Source organism: Sceloporus occidentalis, unplaced genomic scaffold (assembly GCF_023333645.1).
Source record: "Sceloporus occidentalis isolate IW3139 unplaced genomic scaffold, rSceOcc1.0.p SCAF_17, whole genome shotgun sequence".
NCBI lineage: Eukaryota > Metazoa > Chordata > Lepidosauria > Squamata > Phrynosomatidae > Sceloporus > Sceloporus occidentalis.
Window position 1 is genome coordinate 4332552 of NW_028316997.1, and position 12739 is coordinate 4345290.

The 12739-nt window shown below is 41.2% G+C and overlaps 1 protein-coding gene across 1 annotated transcript in view; it reads left to right on the forward strand.

Annotated features, from left to right (window-relative positions):
* Window positions 1-226: 226 nt before the first annotated feature.
* Window positions 227-12739, forward strand: part of LOC149302767 (A disintegrin and metalloproteinase with thrombospondin motifs 20-like) — a 91985-nt gene continuing 79472 nt past the window's right edge. The window contains exons 1-2 of the mRNA XM_089482023.1: window positions 227-317; window positions 2657-3012. Coding sequence (XP_089338149.1) covers window positions 227-317; window positions 2657-3012 — 447 coding nt within the window. The remainder of the gene's footprint in view (window positions 318-2656; window positions 3013-12739) is intronic.

A 12739-nucleotide genomic window follows, 5' to 3' on the forward strand; every position in this document is an offset into this window, starting at 1 on the left:
AGGCATTAGGTGGAAGGGGTAGGAGGGAAGCGATGCAGAAAGGGAAGCGGGCCGGCGAGGGGCTAAAGACACTCCGTTCACACGCCCGGCTGCTGAAGCAGGAGCAGCTGTGAGGGCTTCCCGGGGATTCGAGGGGCGCGGGTTGGGGGAGACACAGGGGGGACAAGCGAGGGGAGAAAACGGACTCTGAAGTCCTCATTTTCTCTGCTGCTGCACTGAAGGGAACATGCTGGTTACAAACTGGTTGGCGGGGCTGGTCTGTCATCTCTGCTTTGTGCACACTCGTTCCTGGGAAAGCCGGCTTCACCCCAAGCAAGGTAATGCGTTAAAGTCCATGACAGCATGGGGCTAACAACACCGGGCAAGTGCATGGAAAGGGTTAACCCCCTCTCACTATCTGTCACAAACACTTTGAATGAATGGAATCCACGTCTGACCCTTGAGAGGTTGGCAAACTTCAGATATGTGTGTGTTAGTATGTGTGTTGGTGTGTGTGTGTGTGGAAATACACAGATATATGTATCTCAAACATCAAATGGAACATGTGTGCGTGATCTATACCACATGGAGATGTCACCCATTCATTTATTTCTGGACATTTGTCTTTCCTGTGGAGTAAATCACTGCAGAATTGTTAACACCCCTGATCACATGCTCATTGATTAGATACCATGACTGCATTACATCTGTTGGTTCATTTCTCACTATCGAAGTTCTTACATGATATATTTAGGATTGTGTATTTCCTAAACTAGTATCACCGCCACATACGCACATTTAGATGTTTTCAATAAATGTGTTATTTTAAGCTGCAAGTGGCTACAGTGTTTGAATGAACTTCTGTAAATGGATAGGAAGATTAAGCCTGGGAAAAACATCTTAAATACTCCACCATTTCTTCACCAATCTAAAAAAACTACTTTGGCCTTGGATGTGAACCCTTAACTAATTACATACATTCGAATGTACGGATCAATCCAAGTTCTCTTCAATGATAGGCTCTCCAGCTTTCATTTGACACATGCAACCAGCGAATGACATTCCGAAACACTTGTATAGGGCTTCTTTATAGTTGTTCCTCGCAATAACCAGAACATCTGCTTCTCAGGAAATAATATATATATAATAATATATTAATATTCAGGGTAGTGTATGGCTTAATCAATAAAAAAACATTGGTCTGGAGCTGCCGTAACTGGAGTACCAAAACTGAATGGTCATGAGAGCTACCCCTTTGGTAAAAAAACAAAATACCGCAAGTGTATGAATGTCATATTGAATTTGATCTTGAAGGGAGTTATGTTACTTTATGTCATCTATTCTACATTTCTTTATGGATGTGACTCTTGCTGTGCCTGGCTAAATGATACTTTTGTGAATGCTTGCAATACAAATTGATGTCTTGTCAAATACGGTCTGGCTACTGCGTTGTCCCTTTCATGCAGTGTTACACTGGTAATTAGCCATATTTAATTAATGCAGGAAAAAGGTGACCCACATTGGACTTACAGTATGGATTGGGACAATGAGTTGTATTCAATAAAGCGAGATGTGCCAAGAGGTTGCGAGCGAGGTTTCATCTTACTGAATTAATAGTGTGTGATGTAAGCTTCATGCTCATTGGGGTCAGACCTTCTGCTAGGTATGGCTTGATTATATATTTGGTTATGTTGAGTGTTTAATAATTTCAACTATAACTAGCACATTTGTGACGACACATTTTTGTACAGTTTTTTTTTTTAAGTTTATGGTATCTTAGCTTAATGCATGTGGAATAGAGGTTTGCATTTCACATATAGAATTTGTCACCTCCGATTTGTTGAATTTAATCTTGCTGGCCTCAAAGAGCTGTCACCACATTCTCATTCCATTTGCAAATAAGGTTTCTGCAGTCCTTAAAGCAGATCAGACACTCTGTCCAAATACTCCATTTTAGAGTTCAAAACTCAAAATAAGTTTAATGCTATTTACAAACAAAAGTGATGTATGTTAATAAACACTTTGTGTACATGATGCGATCTTCACTTCTTGTTCTTGGGACCTGCATAATTATTCCTCCTCCTTTACCTAATGACTATTTTTATATTGGTGATTGATGTTGATTGGTTCAGGATGTCTATGTAGAGGTGAGGAGAAGAGAGAGAACATCTGAGATATGAATATGCTAGTAATGACACTTTTTTCTGATGTTACCTTCAAGGGCATTTGATGTGCCTAAGATGCACATGGATGGCAGAGGGTTGAATGTACTCCTCCAATATGTCCATGCACAAAGACATGATGGTGTTATCTGACAGAAGTCTGAAACTGAAGGAGTGAAAAAAAGGACTATTATGGAATTAAATATTAATATTTATACTGCATAAAAAACCCTAATGGCTTAAAGCCAACAATATTTATGGAAGTAATATTTGTAAAGGTAACTTAAACAATCCATGGTTCCTGAATTCTATTAGCATGGTAGTATTGAGAACATTTAACATTATCTGTTGTTATGGTGTTATGTAGAATAAAACACAATTTTATTTGGTCCTAGTCTTCAATATATCGAATCATCTCAATAGATACCACAGTTGCAAGATGTTTCTATATATATCAAAATACATTTTATATGCTGACATTTTGGGGATTATTAACATTTTGCTTATTTTTACAGACAGTTTTGTGAAGGATCTTTCATCCTATGAAGTTGTCATACCTTCCAGAGTAAACGATTTGGGGGGAGTTTTCCATCACACTGAACATTTCCAAAGAAGGAAAAGAGGTCTTGATTTCCAGCATTCAGACTCATTTGCCCACAGGACGCTTTATCGTTTTTCTGCCTATGGACAGCTCTTCCAGTTTAACCTTACTGTGAATGCAAACTTCATTGCTGACTCTTATAATGTTGTACATATTGGAAACCAAAGCAACTTTGATCATGACATCTCAGACCTCAGGCATTGTTTCTACAGTGGGCATGTCAATGGTTTGGACGTCCATGCAGCTGTCTTTAGCCTCTGTGGTGGAATGGTGAGTTACTTCTTACTTTCCATGTTAGTTAACCCTTCAACAGTACAATGATTACAAGGGGAGGAAACATTGAAGGGTTTATGCAAAACCATAGCAAAGAAACACAAGAAATGACCGTTAATATGCCATCCAACATTGGTCACTCAGTGGACCATCTTCAATATGTTTATAGTTCATGCCATGTTATAACTGTTGCATTTTTTATTTAGTGTTGCTGTTAAAGACCACAAATATCTCCCCTGTCTTAAATAAATCTGCTCATGTCAGCTTCTTCAACGCATGTAAGATAAAACAGATTGGTCAAATTCAGCCCTGTCTAGCACTATGGACAGACCATGTCCGAAAGTTGTCAGTGGTGTTATTATTATTATTATCATCATCATCATCATCATCATCATCATTATCCTTTAGTTGTATAGAACCAACACATTTCATAGCACTTCTTACAATACATACTGTATATTGAAAGGGTATGACAAAATTAGAATTGGTAGACTGGGACAAACTGATACATACAAGCAAAGAGAGCCAACCTTACAATTTACCAAACACCCAAAACAGACTCATTCAATAAGTAAGCTGTCTTAAAACTGGTTGTTTGTCAGATGACCGCCATTTTATAAGTTCTCATAAGCGTGTTTTTTTTGTTTTTGTACTTATTACCGTATTGGCTCGGATATAGGCCGCCCCGTATATAGGCCGCACCCTAAAAGTTTGGTGCTTTTTTAAAGAAAAGACCAAAAAAACATGCTGCCACTCTGTCTCCCCCCCCGAGATATGCTGCCACTCTGTCTCCCCCCCCCCGAGATATGCTGCCACTGTCCTCCCCCCCCGAGATATGCTGCCACTGTCCCCCCCCCTGAGATATGCTGCCACTGTCCTCCTCATCCCCCTCCCCCCCCCGAGATATGCTGCCACTCTCCCCCCCCCCGACTTACCAGAGGAGACTCCCGGGTGTCTTGCGGGGCCGGCGGGGGACATCTACGCAGTACGCGTATACAAGTTGTATACGCGTATTCCCCCCGTGTTAATTGGGACATTTTTTTTAAAGTAGACACCCCATGGGCATTTAATATGCCAGTATTTTAACTCTTTCCATGCGGGAATTGTTTTAAGCTAATGTGCTAATTTTAGGACTTGCTCACAAAAATATATTTTTTATATATATATTTTATTTTTTTTGCCTTTTTTAAAAAAAAATTCTAAAAATTTTTTTCAACTTGAAGGTTCCCCTGATAGTGACATCAGTGGGAAATTATTTTTACATTGTACTGTTTTTTTACTATTTTTTTCTAATTATTATTTATTTTATTTTATTTTTACTAATCACACTGTGATTAGAAAGCTGGGCTCCATTGACTTGCATGGTTGAATGCAGTACCCTTATTCAACCTGCAAGTGGAGCCAGAGTTCTCTAGAGGGTCTGGAGACCGTCTAGCGAACTTTTTCATCTTTTTCATCTTTTTTATTTTTTCGTTGATCGCCTCCTAAATGCTTTTAAAACGGGCGTCCGTTGTTGAAGCCCTGGGGAGGGGCCAGACATGGCCCCTGGTGCCGATCGTGGCGTTGCTGAATGCCTCGAGGTCGAGGCATTACAGCAACGCCGTTTGGGTGCAGAAAGCGAACGTAGATCGCTTTCTGCACCCGTTTAAAGACGTGCTGGCTCTGGCACGTCATTTGTGATAATCGACTTGTTTTTCCGTGCCGTGCCAAAACCGGCAATTGTCATTAAGGGGTTAAAGGAGAAGCGTCCGAGGATTCCAGCTCCTCACTCCTTCCCCTGTGTTCCTTGCCTTGTTCCCTGTCCTTTGTTGTGCCCTGTATCATGTATGTCTTGTCTGGTTATGTTTCGTGCCTGGTCTCCCTGTTCCTTGCTCTGTCCCTTGCTTGTTATGTTTCTGCTATATCCTTTGCTTAGCTTCCATACTTCCAGCCTACAGCATCCTGCACGTGATTCTAGTGATATGTTTCATGCCTGCTCCAGGGTGCCTGCAGGCAGTGGCGTCTCCAGGTTTCATATTTAGGGGGGCACATGGGGGGCCAGGGACCAAAGTAGGGGGGCCAATTATAAAACAGTACATATACACTATATATATATATATATATATATATATATACACACACACACGTTAGACGTGCATTTTTAACTACATAATATGCACTTATCTCTTTGAAGTAAAGACTGTGATTAAAATATGATTTCAAAATAACAGCTAAAGTGACAGTTATTTTTCATTCTTTAATATTAGCCCCTGCTGACAATATATATAAATATTAGACCCTGCTGCAGATATATAGAAATATTACACCCTGCTTCCGATATATATTAATATTAACCCCTGCTGCGGATATATATTAATATTAGCCCCTGCTGCGGATACATACTTATATTATACCCTGCTGCCGATATACATAGAAATTATACCCTGCTGCCAACATATATTAATATTAGCCCCTACTGCCGATATATAGTATTAGTCCCTGCAGCCAATATATATATAAATATTAGCCCCTGCAGCCAATATTTATTGATAATAGGCCCTGCAGCCAATATATATTAATATTAGCCCCTGCTGCCGATATATATAAACATTGGTCCCAGCTTCCGATATATATTAATATTAGACCCTGCTGCCAATATATTTGCCACACTGACTGCAGATCAGGGGAAGACAGTGAGAGTCAGTGCAGTGTTCCCTCCTTCTGACTGCACCGTGACATTGAGAGGTCCTCTCCCCTGTAATCATCCCCAGAGTCCCTTTGTCCCCTCATTCACTAAACCATAGCGCTCTTTTACTTACACCCTGTAGTTCAGGTATAGATCAAATAAACAACACATGGAAACAGCACATACAACTGAATGAGATTAAAAAAAAACTTGTATTTGCAGGTATACATAAATAATGTATGGAAACATAGCATTGCAGGTATAACCCAACAGAACACACAAACCCAGCATTGCAGGTATATATCAACTGGAAATCACATGTACACTCAGCACTGAAGGTTTAGATCAAATAATCAACACATGCAAACAGCACTCCAGGTATTGATCAACTGAATAAAACATGCAAATCCTATATTTGCAGGTAAACATTAATAATGTATGGAAATATAGCCGATACAGATGAACAGAATGACACAAAACCCAGCTTTGCAGATATAAATCAATTGGAAATTACATATAAACTCTGCATTAAAGGTATAGATAAAACCCCCTAAATTACAGGCATAGATCACTGGTCACACACCCCAAAGCCAACCCTGGTGTCCACACTGCCCACATAGAACCTGACCAGCACCTAAGTTACACATTATGTCAACTTTGTCCCCAAACAGCTGAACGTACGCCGTTTTTGTCCCATAAAGACCTCTCCCTCCCAATCTATCCTATCTACCCCCTCTCCCTCCCAATCTATCCTATCTACCCCCTCTCCCTCCCAATCTATCCTATCTACCCCCTCTCCCTCTCTATCTACCACATCTGCCTCTCTATCTACCACATCTGCCTCCCAATCTATCCTATGTACCCCCCTCTCCCTCCCAATCTATCCTATGTACCCCCCTCTCCCTCCCAATCTATCCTATCTACCCCCTCTCCCTCCCAATCAATCCTAACTATCCCCTCTCCCTCCCAATGTATCCCATCCACCCCCCTCTCCCTCCCAATCTACCCCCTCTCCATCCCAATCTATCCCATCTACCCCCCTCTCCCTCCCAATCTATCCCATCTACCCCCCTCTCCCTCCCAATCTATCCCATCTACCCCCTCTCCCTCCCAATCTATCCCATCTACCCCCCTCTCCCTCCCAATCTATCCTATCTACCCCCTCTCCCTCCCAATCTATCCTTATCTACCCCTTCTCACTTCCTATCTACCTCTTCTGACTCTCTAACCCCCTCCTAACTTTCTAACCCCCCCTTTGAAGTTCACTTACCTTGGGCTTGTCCAGCGGTGAGATCGCGAGGTCTCTGTATCCCTGGTTCTGCCGGCTTCACTGCTGGGCGCCAGATATGACGACATACACCGGCGCTCGGCTTGAAATGCCGGCACTGCGAACCAGGAAGAGGCCTCGCGGTCGCGGAGAAGAGTGAGAGGCGCCGAACGGTTGCTGAGAACTTATTCCTCAGCAACCGCTCGGCGCCTCTCACTCTCTCCTCCGGGTCTATTAAAAAAAAAAAGAAAAGACGGCGTTTCAATTGGGGGGGCACACCGGGGGGCACAGCATGATGTAGGGGGGGCCATGGCCCCCTCTGGCCCCCCCCTGCCGACGCCACTGCCTGCAGGATATCACTTCGTTTCATTTTGGTATACATCTGCTGCTATGTCAGGGTGCTGGTATGTGGCTGCACGACCCTAGGTGCTCAACACCTGGGTGAGTGTGGTTGCCCAGCAACCAGGCCCTGTCCAACTCCACTACTGCACTGTGACTCCTGCGCACAATCTTTGGGCGCGCTGGGTCAATGCAGTCATCTGTTTAGACCCGGTCCGTGACATATGGCCGCAGGCATACAGCCAGGAGTTCGGAGTGGAGTCTGCAGCATTCAAGCCCGGCCAGAGGGCTATCTGTCGTGTGCACCCCACCAAAGGGGTTTCTGTGACAGGGCCAGGCTAGCTGGCTCATGTGCCATATGAAGTTTAGCCGGGTCACGGAGCACTTTTGTGTCCGGTTCCGTATACTGTGACCCGGTAATATATTATATTGTGTTTATTGTGTAACCGGCCCAGAGACTGATGTGGCTTCAGCTCCAGCCTTCAAGGAGACAATCCTATAATCTGGCTGGGGCTCTTAATCAGCCAACACAGCCCTGTCTGCCCAGACAGCACCCGCACTACAGGGGGGATAACACAGGTGGGGGAACCCATTGTATTCTGTAATCCCCTCCCCTGATACATCCCCTGTATACTGATGGGATTTGTGATGGGATGTGGCTGATGGGATTGGGGGTTGGGTTCGGTACACATTGCATTGAGATTGTATATAAATTCTGTGTGTTTGTAATAAAGAGAGTTCTTCTTGGTTTACTACGAATGGTGGTCTGGATGATCCATGGATAGCTGAGTGCTATCCGTATGAGGGACTGACTGGTGATTCCTCAGCCCTCAAACAGGGGTACCCAGCCTTGGGTACGGTGACCCTGTAACAGTTTCCGGTCGTGTGCACCCCACCAAAGGGGTTTCCTGTCGTGTGCACCCCACCAAAGGGGTAAAAGGCTAGTTCGGAGTCCTAACGCGGCTAAGATCCTCCGTTCCGCGTGTAAGGCACCTTTGAGTGTTGGATGCCCAGTGAAAGTGCCTTGTGCGTGTTGGCTGTGCTTATTAAATACCTTGTGATTTTGGCTTCTGACCTTGGCTTGTTTTTGACGTCCCTGTCTATCTCCTGTGTTTGACCCGGCTTGTTTCTGATTATCCTGTCCTCGCCTACTCCTGACTTCGGCTCCGTGTAACGACTTCTCTTTTGCATGCTGCAACCAGTATACTGCTCTGCTCCTGTACCGGTGGATGGTACCAAGTTCCTGCACTGCTGGTCCTCTAGCTGTGACACACTGCACAACTTAAATTATCTGTTTCAGAGGTGTCCTTATTTACTATGAACATTTTTACAGGAGAAAATTACAGTCTTGTATTTATTTAATTTTCTTATTTGGAGCGTTTCACTGTATCCATGCTAGGTTTCAGATGCTGTTTGCATACCCCCAACATTTGAAATGGCCAAAGATGGATACCTATTGTTTTATGGGATGTTGGTAGAGGTGTGTCTATGAGGCAGGGCTTTACTAAGACCTTTTTTGTGACTTTGTAACCTTTGTAATTCTGTTGAGTTGTCCATATATTACATATATTTTATATTTTTGCATTTCATATAGCGTTTGAGTACGAAGAGTGGTTTTGGGCTGCTGAGATGTCTTTGTAGTACGCTACTGTGGATAATGTAAACAGCCGATGTTTATAATCCATCATGATGTTCCTTCCTGTTGTGATTATTGCATTACGTTAACTCCATCAAGATGGCACAGAACATTATGCATTGAAAGTGATACACCAGTGTCTCAGGGAGCCCCTGAAACAACCAATGCATATTTAAAGTACTTTATAAGTACTTTCATATGCAATGTTTAAAAACAAAATAAAAATCTACTAATTTAGAGAGAAGACTAGCCATTTGTGAACAATTTTGGACCAGCACAGGGAGGTAAGAATGCAGAGGTTACGTGACCCCACGGTGAAAGCGAGGTGACCCACACAGTGTGAGAGTAGCCAGAATGAAAGCTGCCAGCCCGTCTTTGGAGGCACCCTTCTGGGTATTGCACCCTGTACGTTCACACAGGTTGCATGCCCTTAAGGCCAACCCTGTATATATGTATATTATGAAGGCTTGAAATGTTATCTTTAAATCTTTGAAAGAACACGGTTTCTGCTTGTAATATTGAACTTTGCTATTTCTATCCATACAAACAAGTGATCCCCTATTTCTAATTTTTGAAAACCAAACTTTGAAGGGTCTTCACACCAGTGGGATTATGTTTGAATCCAAATTGGTAAGCACAGCCATTAAAAGTGTATTCAGAACATTATTGTTTAACTTTTATGATGGTAAGGACTTTAAAAAATGGGCCACATCGTAACACCTGGTTGCCAGTTTGACATTGCTATTTTAAGTCATACCAAAGACTTTAAAGTAAATTCTCTTTAACGATCAAATAAATTATAAATGATATATAAGCCACTTTCTCTGTTTTATGGGTGAGAGCTTTTCACGGTAGATTTTATCAGCAGTTATTTTTAATCAAAGCACAGTGAATAGGTTGCTATTAAACTATGAGCAGAGCAGAGTGTATTTTAGCTGACTGAGCATCTGGAAAGGAATAGATAAAAAAAATTGGGCCTCTTATTTGCTACCAATGAACATTTTAAATAGGATAATGTTGTTTTTTAAATTTGTGTTTCCAATAAAGTGATTTATTAAAACACTGTCACCTTGTACATTTAAAATGAAGAATTATTTGGTTGTTTAATTACATTTTCTATACACGAATGTGACTTAACTTCACACTAGTAAAACATTGTATACTTTAACCATTTGAGTGCCATATTCTAAAATATCTTGCAGGCTACAAAACCCTATGACATTGACAGGGTGTTTTTTCTAAACCACCCATGTTGCTTTACTAGCTTCTTTTGATATGTTTTTGTCTTAAAGATGTGCCATACCACAAAAAATGTAGCATGGTTATGACATTAACTCTTGGATTCATCAGACTCATTTATCCACCTGATGGCATTACGCCAGCTTCTATTATTTGAGAAGCACTAGGTATTGCTTGCTTGTCTTCCAACGCTCAGAGACAATAGGAAGAAAATCCTGCACCCTGTAGCCTTATCTTGAGTGTCCTTTCATTACAAACATTGTATGACATGGTTAGCCATTGAGGGAAAGCTCAACAATCTGCTAAGGCAACTTTAAGTGCTTCACAGTTATGAGCTCTTATGTTTGTCTCCTCACAAATGATCAACGTGTCCTTTTCTGTTCAGACATATGACTGCACTGAACATGGCGTTTTTCATTTTTTTTTTAATTGGAAAATATCATGCAGGTGTTCATAATAGTGGATAGTAAAGGATATACATCATATATTCTTATCAATAAAGCACAGATAGACACTACTTCATTATACAAATATTAAAGATAACCACGTTGTAAGAAAGACCAGAACCTAGATTTCTCTAGTAAGTACCAAGACATAAAAAAAGAATTGCAACCCCACCATCCTGGAAAGCCAATGAACCTCTCAGAAATATGTAATTGACTTAAAATTACAGTTTTGCAATTAAATGTGCTATTTGGAACTGCTCCTGCTTTTTTTTTTTTTTTATCACAGTGGCCTATAACACATTTTTGGCTTCCTTACCACTAGCGGCAGGGTGCTTCCTGCGCAAATAAATACACATCCATGAGAATTACAGAACTGAGTGGTGTATGTAAACAAAATGATTCTGGTACAAGGTCTAAAATTCTGCTGTATCACCATAGCAACCAAATAACTGGTCCTATCAGCAGATCACTTTTTTAATATTGTACTGGAATAGTTTTTTGTATGCATCAGCCTGGTCATTATGACATCACATGTATGTATGTCAGGCCATACATTGTGGTAGATTCTCCATAGATCACCACTGACCTAGTCATTAAGTCTACATGGAAAAGAAAAAATGTCGGTGCGCTAAGCTAGTCTCAGGCTCAAATAATACAAATGTATAATACGAGGCCTACCAAACAGGTGTAAGCATGCTGCAAATATTGGCTGTACAATGTATAAAAAAAACAAAAAAAGTTGTTGCCAACTTTATTAAGTCTACATATATGCAAAACAATTACACTAATTGGTAAACAAAAAGCCCAAACAATAGATCATCTGTATTGAGTAAGCAGGAGCCCGCCAAGCAAAAAATGCATATTAAAGTACTTTCATACACATTGTTTAAAAACTAATAAAAAGAAGAGAAAAACACACCTTTGAGAGAGAGCGCAGATTCAGAACTGCAGCTCCCTAAACCTGTCATGGCCCAACAAACCGCTCTACTGACTGGTTGTTTGAAGCAGCCAATCAGTGGCAGAATAGCGCTCCCATTGATTTGAGACCCTATCCGTTGTGTTCACCGAGCTAAGTATAGCTTGCATCACTAAAAAATTTTTTTTTTTTAATGTAATTTTATACATTCCATAATTTATGTTATGGCAGAGAAATCCAGCCAATATTGACCAGCTGCATCTCCAGATAACAGAAATACCCCACATGCATATGTTTTTGGGGGGTTTCTGGACATTACAGGTCACAACTTGAAACATGGCTCTTACCGATTCCAAGTGTGAAATTCTCACGTTTTATTTTACTGGCCCTATTTCTTATTTTGGACTGTTGAACAGCACCCCCTAATTCAAATTCAACGTTATTATTTCTATAAAGCAGACAACCCAAAGTATTTCATTAGTAGCTTCTGGACACTTCCACACACAGCTGTGTGGCCACCAATCACTGCCAATGTTTGCTGTAGAAGTCATTTCCTGCACCTGTTTCACCAACAATGTTGTGTTGCTTAGGATTGTTTGCACAGGTTAAGTGTTACAGCAGAGAACCCCATTCAAAATTGTTTATCTGCATCTCATGTAAACAGAAATACCTCAGAGGCATAGGTTTTTTTTATGTATATGTTTTTTATGTTTGTTATTTTTAATTTGCAGGGCAAAAAACACATGTATTTGTACTATATCAAAGTACCCCTTCCCTTCCCTCTTGTGGCTCAACTAAATGTAAAATAAAACAAAAAATAAAAATGAAACAAAATATATGTATATAAATGTGTATATATATGTGCAAGGAAAATGCCTGCCGGTGAGATGTAGGCCATTTTCATCTTGCACAATTGGAGTGGCTTTCTCAAACAGTATCCAAAAACATTTTTGGATCTTTTGGATTGGATATTTTCTGACTGTGGCACAGGCTGGGGTGTCAAAAAAGAATTCACCTAGAGGTGGTAGCCTTCATTCAAAGCAGACAAAAGTAGGTCCCACACTATTTTTCCACTGAGTCTGGGCAGCCAGGGGGATCTAGGAGACTGTCCTTCCCCTAATGTATTGTGAAGGACACAGTATATCCTGAATTGCTTTTCCAAAGTTTGTACAACTTTAGGGACTTCACATTGAGACATTCTGCTCAAGGGTGTAAC